This window comes from Silene latifolia, chromosome 4, assembly GCF_048544455.1.
Source record: "Silene latifolia isolate original U9 population chromosome 4, ASM4854445v1, whole genome shotgun sequence".
In the NCBI taxonomy this organism is placed as follows: Eukaryota; Viridiplantae; Streptophyta; class Magnoliopsida; order Caryophyllales; family Caryophyllaceae; genus Silene; species Silene latifolia.
The window spans coordinates 3893221-3906946 of NC_133529.1; the positions used below are offsets into that span (position 1 = coordinate 3893221).

The 13726-nt window shown below is 40.3% G+C and overlaps 1 protein-coding gene across 1 annotated transcript; it reads left to right on the forward strand.

Annotated features, from left to right (window-relative positions):
* The first annotated feature begins 7163 nt into the window (after positions 1-7163).
* On the forward strand, positions 7164-13725 carry LOC141652612 (uncharacterized). Its single transcript, XM_074460155.1, has 6 exons — positions 7164-7674; positions 10631-10744; positions 11730-11810; positions 12080-12252; positions 12341-12437; positions 13256-13725. Exons 1-6 carry the CDS (start codon positions 7360-7362, stop codon positions 13364-13366), a joined length of 891 nt encoding a protein of 296 aa, XP_074316256.1. The 5' UTR covers positions 7164-7359; the 3' UTR covers positions 13367-13725.
* Position 13726: the final 1 nt, after the last annotated feature.

Sequence of the window (13726 nt, forward strand, 5' to 3'; positions counted from 1 at the left end):
AACGACAGCCGCTCTTGTCGAATCGACAGTATGAGACGGCGTCGGCCTTCTTTCAACGGCCCCGCTCTTGTCGAATCGACAGTATGAGACAGCGTCGGCTTCTTTCAACGATCCGCTCTTGTTTAATCGACAGTATGAGGCGGCGTCGGCTTCTTTAACGATGTTGCCGCTCTTGTCGAATCGACAGTATGAGACGGCGTCGGCTTCTTGATGGCGACTGCCGCTCTTGTCGAATCGACAGTATGAGACGGCGTCGGCTTCTTTCAACGACTGCCGCTCTTGTCGAATCGACAGTATGAGACGGCGTCGGCTTCTTTCAACGACTGCCGCTCTTGTCGAATCGACAGTATGAGACGGCGTCGGCTTCTTTCAACGACTGCCGCTCTTGTCGAATCGACAGTATGAGACGGCGTCGGCTTCTTGATGGCGTCTAGCCTGAAAAAGAATGAACATTTTGATGAAAAACTTGGTCGTTTTTACATTCGATATTAACATGCGTCGGGGTGCCCACAGCTGTTTTGGGCACCTCCGGCGCTACAAAAGGTTTATCAGTTTCCTAATGCCTCATTAGAGGCGCTCTTCCCCCGTCAACCGTTGGTTGAATCCATAAGGTCGCCCTTTGGTTGTGAGGATGAGCTGCTCTCCTTCTCCGACTGTTTTGCCACTTTGAGGGATTGCATGTTGCATCCTCTGGCAGATATCTGGATGTTGACCACCTCGTCCTTCTCGTCTTTGGAGACGAGCTTATGCGCTTCCCCCCGGTCCGAGACATACATTAATGTCGGGGCCGGATGGACATCATTTGCGTCGGCATCGCTCGAGTAACTCGGCTATCGGGCGTTGTAGGCGGATGAGCCGTTGATGACGACGAACTCGGCTAGGACATTCTTGGCCGCATTCCCCTCGCCGAACATCACCGGGAGTCTGATTGAACCCAGGGGTACCAGGCCTGCCCCGGAGAAGCTGTACAGTGGATGGGTGCAGGGGCTCAAGTCCTTGAGTCTAAGGCCGAGGCTGTTAAAGCACTCCCTAAACATGATGTTCGTGTAGGCGCTGTGTCAATCGGACACCTCTTTACGAGTGGTTGGATATGTCCAAGTTGACTACCGGTGGTTTGTGAGGGGCGATGATTCCCTCGTAGTCTTTCCCTCCAATAGTCATATCGGGAATCTTTGGAGGCGGGGGTGTTGTGTTGGGCACAAAGTTGATGGCCGATACGGCTCGTTCGGGTGTCGTTTGTGCCCATGAGCCGATCCACCGTTCTCGTTACCTCCGATGACTACGTGGATAACTCCTATCCGTTGAAAAACGGATTTCTTATCCGGCCGTGGCGTCGATCTTCCGGCCTTTGGCCACATACTTGTCGAGGCCCTTCTCGGATTAGCTCTTCAATGGCGTTCTTCAGTGCGGCGAGTTGTCGATGAGGTGGCGGCGCAACCATGGTACTCGCGATCTTGGTTCGCGTCACCGTCTCCCTTGGGCTTGGGAGGCCGCTCCCGCCGGCCCTCGTTTACGCTCGGAGCGAAGACACAGGCGCCGATGTGACGAGAGGGTTTTATCATGGTAATGCCTTTGGTAAAACATTCCCGAACTCCCCCCGGCGCCGGTCTTGTCTCGCTTCCCCTGGCAGATCTATCGAGGCCGTGACTGTTATTGTCACGGCGTTTCTCATCGACCGCGACTTTGTTAGTGTCGCGGCGTCTCATCATTTGTCATCCGGCGGCTTTTCTTCTACGAGGTCTCGGCCTCGGCGGGGCCTACCCGGGTCTTGTGGTAATCTTCCACCTTGATGGCCTGGTCGGCCATCTTCCGCGCGGCGTCCATGCCTGTGCCCCGTGCTTGATGAGCTCGTCTTTTAAGTTTCCCTTTGGGAGGCCTTTCATCGGTCTGGCGAACGCCGCCTTGATTCGGGGTTGATCTCCCGAATCCGTACCACCGTCCTCGAACCTCTTCACATAGCCCCGCAGGGACTCGCCCCTCCTCCCGCTTGATAGTTAGGAGGTCCGATGTCTCCACGGCCCTCCTTTTGTTACAAGAGTCTTGGGCAAGAAGGCGTCCTTTAGGTCGGCGGCGATATATCGAGCCGTCGGGAAGCCCCTTGTACCAACTCGAGCCATCCCATGCGGGGTCGTTGGGAAGACCCGGCACTGGACCTCATCGGGCTGTTCCCACCGACATGTGAGACTCAAAGGCCTCGGCGTGGTCGGTTGGGTCGCTATCTCCTTTGTATGTGAGCGCCGGCAACTTCGACTTGGGTGGCACGGCGGTGTCTAAGACATAGTCACCGAGGGGTGTTTGACCACGTGTCGAATGACACGCGGCGACCGACTCCTCACATTCCTAGTCCGGCTTCTCTCCTCGTAGCGGGAAGGACTCCTTCTCCGACTTGGACTTCTTCTCCGACTCTCCGAGTCGGGCCTGGTTCTCCGGGGTGTGCCTCGTCGATGTTGTGGCGGCGGTGTCCTCTCCCGAGTGCGAGAAGGACTTATGTTTACCACGACCACCTTGGGCTCCTCCGGCGTCTTGATCGGGTCTGCTTCTCCCAGTGCTTCGTTCAAGTTTCTTGGAGTCACGCCCTGGGCCCTGGTCTCTGGATGGCTTCGTCGCTCGTGTCGGCGTGCTGTGTGGTGGTGCACTCCCCGATTAGGTCCGGGGAGTGTCTTGACTTTGCTATGTCAACCACTGTCCCATGATGGTGACCTGGTTGACGGGCGGCGGTGTGTCCGGTGTTATCGGCATTAAATTCGGTTGGACTACTCCGCCGGTGGAGGGTTGTACTACTCCAGAATGGTGAAATGTATCATCCTGGGGTAGCTCGGTTTCGTCGGTCACGACTATTTGTTGTTTTGACATCTTCTTAGCTTTTGGGGTGGGTTTTTCTTGTGTTTTTGTTTTTGTTGTTTGGGAATGAATGTGACTAGCTTTTAGTGTTGTTTCCCACAGACGGCGCCAATTGTTCCGGGTGTAATTCCAGAGCAGATGTTTGATACCACTCGTAGCTAGTTGAATGATGTCCTTGCTTGAATCCTCCTTACGGTCTCCTGAAACGATGAACAAACTGAGGGCTCGGCTTTGGCCGAGCGTATTCACTCCGACGCTCAAGTCAGTAAACTTAGAGAGGTAAGTTGTTGTTACTTGGCTAAGAGTGTATTGTAGAGAGATAAGGAAGATATTACCAGATGAATAGTGGTTGTTAGGTTAATTTGTGGATCATCTCCTCAATGAAGGTTGAGGAGTATTTATAGGCATTCACCTTTTGTCACGTAGTGGCCAAGTGGCCAAGTGACTCATTAGGTGGAAAGACCGTTGTACCCTCGGCCGATGGACCTGTGGCGGGCTCGAGAGGTCTTGGATATGAGTACGCGGAGATGTGCCTCGGCTGGCTATTTGTCTTGCCGAGACCCAGGTCACAGGCCGATGGGCTCCATCGGCTAGAGTGTCTAAGTCGTTGACTTGGCTATGGATATCTTTGACCTTGCTCAATATGTTGACTTTGGTCAGCGGTGCAGAATATGCCCCATCAATATTCATGTGTGATCTTGTTTGATTCGTCTTTACGAGTATATTAAAAATATCTATCTTTTATAATTTTTGCAAATACGTAGCTAACGATATTTATCGCGTAAAACACGCGTTGGCAAACGTGAAAAAGTAAAGTGGTAGAGTGGAGTTGAATGGAGGAAGTATATACTACATCCACATCCTAAGTCAAGATTATTCTTGAGTTGCTATTGTGCTTGATCCAATTGCGCTAAATGCTAAATTGCTAACATAGATATTTTGTATTTATTGATATTGATGACTAATTAAGTGAAGACAAACTGTAATTAATTAGCTATATGTATTTGAAAACTTCAATCGAATATAAAATGCCTACCTGATAAAGTTAGCGCATAAGATATATATATCGGTAAACAAATTAATATCACGGAACGTTTAACTAAAAAACCGAATATAAAATGCCTACTTGATAAAGTTAGCGCAGAAGATATATCAGTAAATAAATTATTAATTGACACTAATAGGGTCGTACTATATGTTGAATATGTGAATGTCGACGGAGTACTTTATTGCTATTTTTCAAAATGTCCTCGCATATTTGAAATATACATACAACTAAGTAGAATTGAGGAAGTATGTGATGATAAAAAACCATAAAATGATGGGTCGATTATACAAAACCCTAGCTACTCTAAGATTGTTCAGCACTTCAACGCCGTGCCGTTGGACAATCGGAACAAACATTTTGGATTAACACTAAAACTTGAGAGAGACGGTCTCCCACTAAGTTATTGAAAGACCAATCTTTCGTACCCTTTTATTTGTATTTCGTACTCCTTTTGTTGTTGATCGTGACATAGTAATTTCGTACCTATTTACATAATAAATGTACCCATTTTATCATTAATCATGATTTGTACCTATTTTATTACCTTTAGTACCACTTTTTCTTAAAATTGTACAATGGTCTCTTAATAAAGCTTATTAAGAGACCGTCTTTCAGGAGAGCTACTCAATAGGCCAGTTTTCTTTTCTTAAAACTTGTGTTTGAACCATGGGTTTATTGGATTGGATTGGATTGGAATTGGATTGGAGGGAATACTATTTTTAACTTTTCTAAACTTATCTTATAAGAGCTGGATTGAATAGAACTGAATTATAAGATCCGAACTGAACTTATAGCATCTGAATTGAATTTACAAGACATGGCTTACAGAAAAATATGAATTGAACTAAACTTCTATAAACTAAATTTATAGGATCTAAATTGAATTTCTAGAATCCAAACTGAACTTTATAGGTATGAATTTTTTTAACTAAATTAAACCGAATTTAAAAGAGAGGGATTTTAAGTCCAAAAGAATAGAGTTTCAGACAAACAATAAGGCCTCGTTTGGTTGCCTGTTGGAATTCAACTCAACCGGAATATCGAATTCATGGGAATTAAACTCCCACATGAAATTCATGTGAATTAACAAAATTCGTTTGGTTGCCGATGTAGGAATTCAATTACACCGGAGTTTGCAATTACCTAGGGGGAGCTAGGTAATCCAACTCCTCCATTATGGAGGACTTGGAAACTCCTTGGAAAATGAAATGCCTACATTATGCCAAAAAACGGCAACCAAACAAGTCTCAATTTCGTAATTCATGCTATTTTTTAACTCCCGTGATTTACAAGGGACAACCAAACGAGATCTAATATTATTTTTTCTAAGGAAAAAATGGGTCGTGTCGTTTTTACCTTAACATACGACTAAAATAGAAGGTAACAATTTTATAAATAGATCTAAAATATACAGTATGTATGATTCCTATTCAAATATGGATAGAAAAGAGTACTAAACTCATTTTATTAATCTTAAAATGGATATAGGCCCTGTTTGGTACTCAGCAGATTATAATTAGCAGAAGCAGATTGGTCAAACAGATTACAAATAACAGATTTGATTGACATATTTGACTAGTATATTACGATTAGCAGATTTAGTGTAAGGCCCTGTTTGGTAAACAACGGATTAATTTCAGCATAAGCAGATTGCAAAAGCAGATTATAAATGACAGATTTTATCAGAAGGTTTGACTAGCATATTATAATTAGCAGAATTAATTTGAGTGTTTGGTAAATGGCAGATTACGATTAGTAGATTGTTAATTTTCTTTGTAAAATGGAGAAAATTTTCCTATTTTACAATATGCTAACCAATATGCTAGGGTAAGTAAAGATATTGTAAAACAAACATATTGACCCCAAATATCTTTGTTTTCAATATCTTTGTTTACCAAACACTAAAATTAGCATATTGATTGGTCAAACATGCTAAAACCCTTGAATATGCTAAAAATTGGCCAATATGCCGTTTACCAAACAACGCCTAAGGGGGTGTTTGGTAAACGGCGGATTGGGAAATTTTCAGCATATTCAAGGCTTTTAGCATGTTTGACTCACCAATCTACTATTTTGAGTGTTTGGTAAATGACATATTGAAAGAGTAGATTGGAGCTCAATCTAATGTTTTCCAATATCTTTTTCTACCAAAGATATTCACATTAGTAGATTGTGAAATATGAATCCGTCAACAATCTACACATAGATACAACAATCTATTAACCAAAATCTGCTAATTACCAAACACTTCTACTAAATCTGCTAATTGAAATATACTAGCCAAACCTGTTAATCCAATCTGTCATTTATAATCTGCTTGACCAATCTGCTTCTGCTAATATCAATCTGCTAATTACCAAACAGAGCCTTGTGTTTGGTAATTAGCGTGTTTTATGTTAATAGATTATTGTATACATGTGTAAATTATAGACAGATTCATTTTATACAATCTACTAAAGTGAATATGCCGATGAGAGCAGCATATTGAAAAACAGTAGATTGAAGCTCAATCTACTATTTCAATATGACATTTACCAAACACACACACAATTTAGTACTCCCTCCGTCCCGGTCAATTGTTGTCCTTTCATTTTGACACAAAGACCAAGGAAAGATGAGAGGGCCAATAACTAAATGACAAGTGGAACAAATTGAATGAGAATGATCAAATTACTCATCAAGTTCATTCTTAAAATAGAAAGGACTGAGACAACCCAATATGGAAAAAAACAACAAATGACCGGGACAGAGGGAGTAGATTATTAAGGGGGTGTTTGGCCAAGCTTTCTAAGTGCTTTTCTAATTGTAAAAGTAGAAGCAAGGCCAAACACTATAATTTAGGGAGATAAAAAACTACTTTTGAAAAGTCAGAAGTTAATAAAAAGCTACTAAAACGTAAAAACACCAAATTGATCTTCGCCTACTTCTCCCAAAAACTCTTAGGATTATGAAACTAAAAAAAAAAAAAAAAAAAAAGCGTTAGTAAGCCAAAACATCGTCGATTTGTTAAAACAAGTTTTCAAAAGTTAAGTAAACAACCACAATTTTTTCAAAAAGTAGTTTATGAAAAAACTCATTCTAAAAAGTAAAAGCTATTTCACATAAATTAGGCCAAACAACACCAAGTCAAACATGCTAAAAGCCTTTAATATACATAAATTTTATCAATTTACTGTTTACCAAAGACCCAAATAATCGCATTAGGTAGAAGATCATTCACTTCACACATAAAATATAAATTGATATAATCCGCAAACGAGCGGTGAGATCAAGTGAGAACATCATTATTCATACTCGAAAAATTCCAAAACGTCGTATTCACAAATCCTTAATGTTCACCTGTTTTCCTTCAACATCCCTTCTTTTTTAATTCACAAATTTTTAAAAAATCCTACAAAATTTCCACTTTTTAAGTAAACAAATCCCACCACTACAATATTCATTCGATCTAACAAAACCCAAATAAAAAAATGCAATCTTTGGGTCTAAAAATTTGCCCAGATTTTAACATTAAAAGATGCAATTTTAGAAATAAAATCAATGGTTTTTCAGAATTTGAATTGGGTTTTAAAAAAAATTGGTGTTGTTCAAGAATTAATGGAGATAATAATGTGAAATATTGCAAGATTGTAGCTTGTTCTTCTCCAAGGAATGTTGGTGGTGAAAGCCCAAGCCCGAGTCAAAGCCCAAACCCGAATTCGGGTTCGGGTCAAAGTGGGTTGTTGTCTAGGACCCACACTTATGCTATGCTTAAGCAACAAATGGAGGTGGCTGCTAAAGCTGAGGTGTAGTTATGATTCTTATGAACTTATTCGATTGTTTATTTGTTTAGTTTTGGTTTCTGCAAATTGCGGGTTAAGGGGAGTCGGATATACGTAGCCTCATCGATGTGTAATGTGTTAGCCACTTTAGTTATGTGGATTTGGTTTATTTGTTTAGTTTTGGCTCTCGCAAATTGTGGGGTAAGGGTCGGATGTACGTAGACTTATCCATGTGTTAGCCGCCCTTTAGTTATGCGGATTTGGGCCGATTTTAGATTGCTGAAAATTTGATCAAGTTGGGTTTTTTGGTTGAATGTAGTAATTGGTATATTTGTTATTTTTTGAATTGTGAATTGAGGATTTGTTGCTGTGTTTGGTTAGAATTGGAAATAGTAGTAGGAATGGATTGACAAATCTCAAGTCCTACATTAAATTATGTATGATTTGTTTGTTAAGTTAGTCATATGTAAGGCGGTTTTATGCCTAATATTGTTAAAATGGATCTCAATTCTCAACTACCTAGAATATGGCCCATGGATGTTACAAAGTATTCCCTCCGTCACGGTCATTTGTTGTCCTTTGGTTTTGGCACAAATACTAACGAAAGATGAGGGGCCAATTACTAAATGAAAAGTGGACCTAATTGAGTGTGAATGATCGAATTGCTCATCAAGTTCATTCTTAAAATAGAAAAGACAAAAATTGACTAAGACAGCGAAAAATGGAAAAGGACAACAAATGACCGGGATAGATAGAGTAGTTACTAAAGGGGTTAGATGTACGTAGTCTTCGTATTTCTATTGTTTGATCTGGTAGTTTGTTTGTTGAAACAAATCGTTTTTTTTGGTTGGATTAATTGTGGATTTTTGTATTGTTTCTTTTTCGGTCCTTTATGTGGGTTTGCCATTTTGTTTAGGACAAGGAAAAAATAGTGGAAATGAATGAATTGATAAATTTGAGGTATAATAATTGTGGAAATATGATTGTATGGTTTGTTTCTGGTATTGTTTGTTGAACTATGACGATTTTTTTGGTTGTGATATTGGGTAGTGTTTTGCCTTTTCGATATAAAATCAGTAAACAGGAACATATGGGCATGAGTTAGGCTATATGGGATTGTCCTTAATGGTTGCACTTATTGTGCTTCAATTGGTTGTGCTCCCATGTGAATTGCAATTTTTTTTCCTAATCGTTTTTGTCTATTTTGGATTTCGGAGTGAATTAGGAGTTAGGACATCAATTATTTTATAGGCAGTATTGTACCATTATAGGTGATCTTTTTCTATTGTAGGGTAGCAATCATTCAATGCTATTGCCGACGCAATTGTCATTATGAGTCATCCAAAGACTCCTCAGTCTCCTCCATGCCTTGTTAGAATCAGGAAATGGGAACATATGGGCATAACTGCATGAGTTAGGCTATATGAGATAGTCCTTAATGGTTGTACTTACTGTGCTTCATTGGTCGTGCACCCATGTGAATGAAAATCAATCTAGGAGCAATAATTTTTTTAATCTTTTTTTTGTCTATTTTGGACTTTGGAAGTTCGGAGTGAATTAGAATATCGATTATTTTATAGGTAATATCGTACCATTCTGGCCTTGTGGGCGATCTTCTTTTTCTATTGTAGGGTAGCAAATAGCAATCATTCAATGCAATTGTCATTAGGAGTTATCCAGAAACTCCTCTATATTTGTTTTGTAACACAGAGGTAAAGCTGTGTCTTAGTTTGAGAAGGCGCAAGGCGCACTGAGGCAATGGGGTCCCAAGGGGCTAAGGCGCACACCTTTTGCACACGAGGCGCACTGATTTTTCAAAAGAACATCCATATTTTACAATCAAATTTTGTGCGAGAATAGTCCCTTTGTTTTTTGTTTTAAAGAGGGCTAACATGTTTTTAAAAGTGAAAATTAAGGATAAGGGGGAGAAAAGAAGGGTAAAATAAAAGAATTTTGAAAAAAAATATGGAATTGCACACTAATGCGCCTCGTGTGCGCTTTGGTGCGCCTCACTAGTTGCGCCTTGTGCGCCTTAGGTGCGCCTTTTGCACTTCATGCGCCTCAGAGTGTCTGATGCGATCTGGTTGGCGCCTCACTGCACTTTGCGCCTAGGCGCACCTCAGGCGCGCTTTTTTAAACTAAGAGCTGTGTACATTTGACCTTACTCTGTTATTTGCGGGAGTCTTTGAGGGCTTGACGCACTAGGGTTATAGACCTTACCCTGTTATTTGCGGGGGTCTTTGAGGGCTTGAGGCACTAGGGTTATATTGTTATTGTCGTATAGTATATTTGGAAACAAATTGTATTGAAAAAAACGCATTGGGTATGTACATGTTTGATTTTTGTAAGGATTGCAGTTTGAAATGGAAGGTTATAGGATGATAATGGCGATTCTATATGGGTTTATTTTCCTGAACAGGCATAATTTTTTGTTTCAAGGACTTTCATTCATTTAATCTATGAATTGTCATTTAGCTGACCAATCATAGGTCCGTAATAGAAATGGTTTAAGAGCAATCCTTACAGAATACGCTGTATTATATTACACGAGAACCTTGATTTTGCAGAAGTGGTAAAATGGATGTGAATCTACTCTAGGTCGTCATGTGTAGTTTATTATGAAAGAGTTGTACTTGATAGCTTTCCGAGTTTTCGATGCATTGTTGCAAAAATTGGGGTGTGGAAAAGTTTCTGGGTCCTTCGTTGGCTCTTTTGTTTGGTTATGAATCTTATGATCTGAAACTTGAGAAGATCATATTGGTGCCAGAAACTTCTGTGTGTAAAAAAGTGGTCTGTGCCGATGTCACTTTGTTTCTCTAATGGCCCTTATGGGAAACAATTGTAAGGTTTGGTTTGACTTTTGATGGAAACATGCATGAGTTGATATCCTAAAGCTGGAATTTTTACTTGATCATTTGTTTAGAAGGGATTTTGCCTCCTGGTTTAGTCGTAGTGTCTGATATTTGAGGTCTACTTGCAGGATTATAAAGAAGCTGCTAGAATACGCGATTCATTAAGATTATTTGAGGAAGAAGAGCCCGTTTTGCGATTGAGGAGACTTTTGAAAGAGGCTATTGCTGAGGAGAGGTTTCAGGTACTCTCTCTTTTTCTGTGAACTATGGTAGTGGTGTAGCATTAGGGTACGCAGATGGATTTACAGTCAGTGTATGACTTTTACTTATTATTTAGCCGTCTATTTCACAAACAAAATTGTCGGTCATGTTTCCAGTAAACATAATTACTTAAGAGTTGATCGATAATCAACATTCAAACTTAATACTTGCGGCTTGCGCTGAGTTTAACATGCTTAAAAAAGATACTCCCTCCATCCCATTTTTATTGTCCCGTTTTCTCCTAAAATTTATCCCACAATTTTTGTCCCATTTCTAACTTTAGTAAGGAAAAATTGTGAACCTCCAATATTGCCCCTAGATAATTTAGCTACCACTATCTTCATCCCAATGATAATTGTCTTCATTCCATTTAATTCAAGGGGTAGGATTGGTGTTTCATCATGTTTTCTTAAATCATCCCAAAATGGAAAGAGGGACAATAAAAGTGGGATGAAGGGAGTATCATATTTGCTATTTCTAGTTCGGCACATCAATGGAGAATTATACGCCTTTCTCACTTCTGAACCAAATATTGAAGGGCTCGCTATCTAGATTTAACTTGACGTGCATTTTTCTGCTCACATGTGCTAAAGAATTCGTATTTGATTTGTTTGCCCACATGTGACCGTCCATATTGATAAAAGATGATAAATTTGATCACATATAAACCAAGGAGGTAATCCTTCGATTACCAGTTAGTTTTAGTATGTGGAATACTTTGGCTTGCAAAGAGGAGTTTCTCTCGCCTTTTTTGGGAGCAGCAGGATTATCTTCTGTGGTGTGAGGGTGGATCGAGGATTGTTGTCAGCTTTGATGGCCATGAAAAGGGAAAGTAGGATATTAGAACTTTAACAATTTGAAATTTCTGCTTTCCTTTCATTGATTTGAACTGCAATGTATGTATTACGATCACTTTTCTGCCAACTTCGAAATGACAAGCGACTAAGTTTTTGAGTAATTTATCAGGATGCTGCAATGTATAGGGATGAACTCAATGAGATTTCTCCACATTCTCTACTGAAGTGTTCAAGTGATGCTACAACCTTGGTAGGAAACAAAGTTCTTCCTTGTGTTGACATAAGTTTTTATTTGTGTGCGCCTGTTATCACTAAGATTACTGTCTTTGAATGTCTCTTTGATCGTCATCTCGAACTTTGTCGAGAATTCTCTTCCTTATTGTGGATGTTGATGAAGAATGGCCGATGCTGGCTTTCTTTAATCCCTTTCCTATTACTCATGTAGTCGTGTGGCAAAAAGCCAAGGTCTTATCAAATGGTTCATATATTTTATAAATATATTGTTTTCGTATATTGTAGGGGATCCGTGTCCAAGTTCGGAGTGTCTACATTGAAGGACGTAGCCAGCCCTCCAAAGGCCTGTATTTTTTCGCATATAGGATTAGGATAACTAACAATTCAGACCGTCCTGTACAATTATTGAGGCGGCATTGGATCATTACAGATGCCAATGGGAAAACCGAGAATGTCTGGTCAGTATGTCATCAATGTTCGAGAATTTTCAGCTTTTCTATTTTCTGCTGCCTTTGTTTACACGTTTCTTTGTTCTGTTATGACCAGGGGTATAGGAGTTATTGGGGAACAGCCGGTTATACTTCCGAGGACTGGTTTTGAATACTCTTCAGCATGTCCCTTAAGTACTTCTAGCGGAAGAATGGTGAGTTTATCTTTATGCTTGTTTTGCCGATCAATTGATTTTCTAATATCCCCGAAGTTAATTTGCTCCTTTCCCCCCCTTTGACGGGTATAAATGAATTATCCATAGTGTTTGCGCACCATATGAATGGTCACGTTCAGTACCTCATGTTATCTTGTCAAAATATGGATCGGAGCTTGTGGACCTATTTTAGTAGCCAATCTAGTTTTGTCCACACACTCTATGGTCTACGGAGTTGCGACCTTTTCATTCATAAAATTACGGAGTTGCTTAGAAGCACGTCCATACAGACTTCCGACTTTTTGATTCTATTACTAATGGAGCGAAAGACTCACTGTTATTTTGATATGGAATATAATGACGACGGAATAAAGCAAAATGATTATTAAACTGGCCGTGGTTCTTATCAGGGGCGTCTAATATCCTGGGCGACCACGGACGGCGGAACCGGGCCTCCAGTTTTGGCCACTAAATTTGAATTTATAAGTTTACTGATAAAATTCAATACAAACCTCGACGTGTAGTACACTTACACATTCATATTTAGGGCCTCATTTTTTTATGGTGCACCGGGCCTCCATTTACTTTAAGACGCCCCTAGTTCTTATTGTGAAGTATTCTGTAGTAGTTATCGATGCATTTCTCAGTTAATTTCATTAAAGGTGGGTTTTCTGCATTTGGGGTAGGATTGTATACCATACATTTGAACCCCTTATCCCGCCATAGGATGGTACGCTTGGGGCACCTCGATAATGTTGCTGACCTTGTCGTGGAATCTAGTGGGTGCTAAATGTCGTATATTTTGTGTGCAACTTCAGGAGGGTGATTTTGAAATGAAACACATTGACAAAACGGGATCAAGGACATTCAACGTAGCAATTGCCCCGTTTTCACTTTCTACCCTTGGTGATGATAGTGATCCTTTTTGAGCCAAAACAATTGAGTGACAACGAGAAATCTCTATCTAATCGACTTCATATGATGATTCGATTACTTCCACGTTGTTTCATTAGTTGTTGATGTGGTGAAGACCACAAAAAACCAACCGAGTGTTCCTATGCTGAAGATGGAAATAAAGCTCCAGACCTCAAATAATGGACTGCTCAACCATTTTTTCCGATATATACATGATTATGTATGTAGTATTGTAATTATTACAAACTCGAAAGGAAATGCAATGAAGCCATGAATGTATACTTCTGGTAGGCTCAGAAAATGTACACATAAAAACCGGTATGTAATTTTGTAGAAATCTGAAAAATATGTGAAATACTCATGCTTTTGTTCAT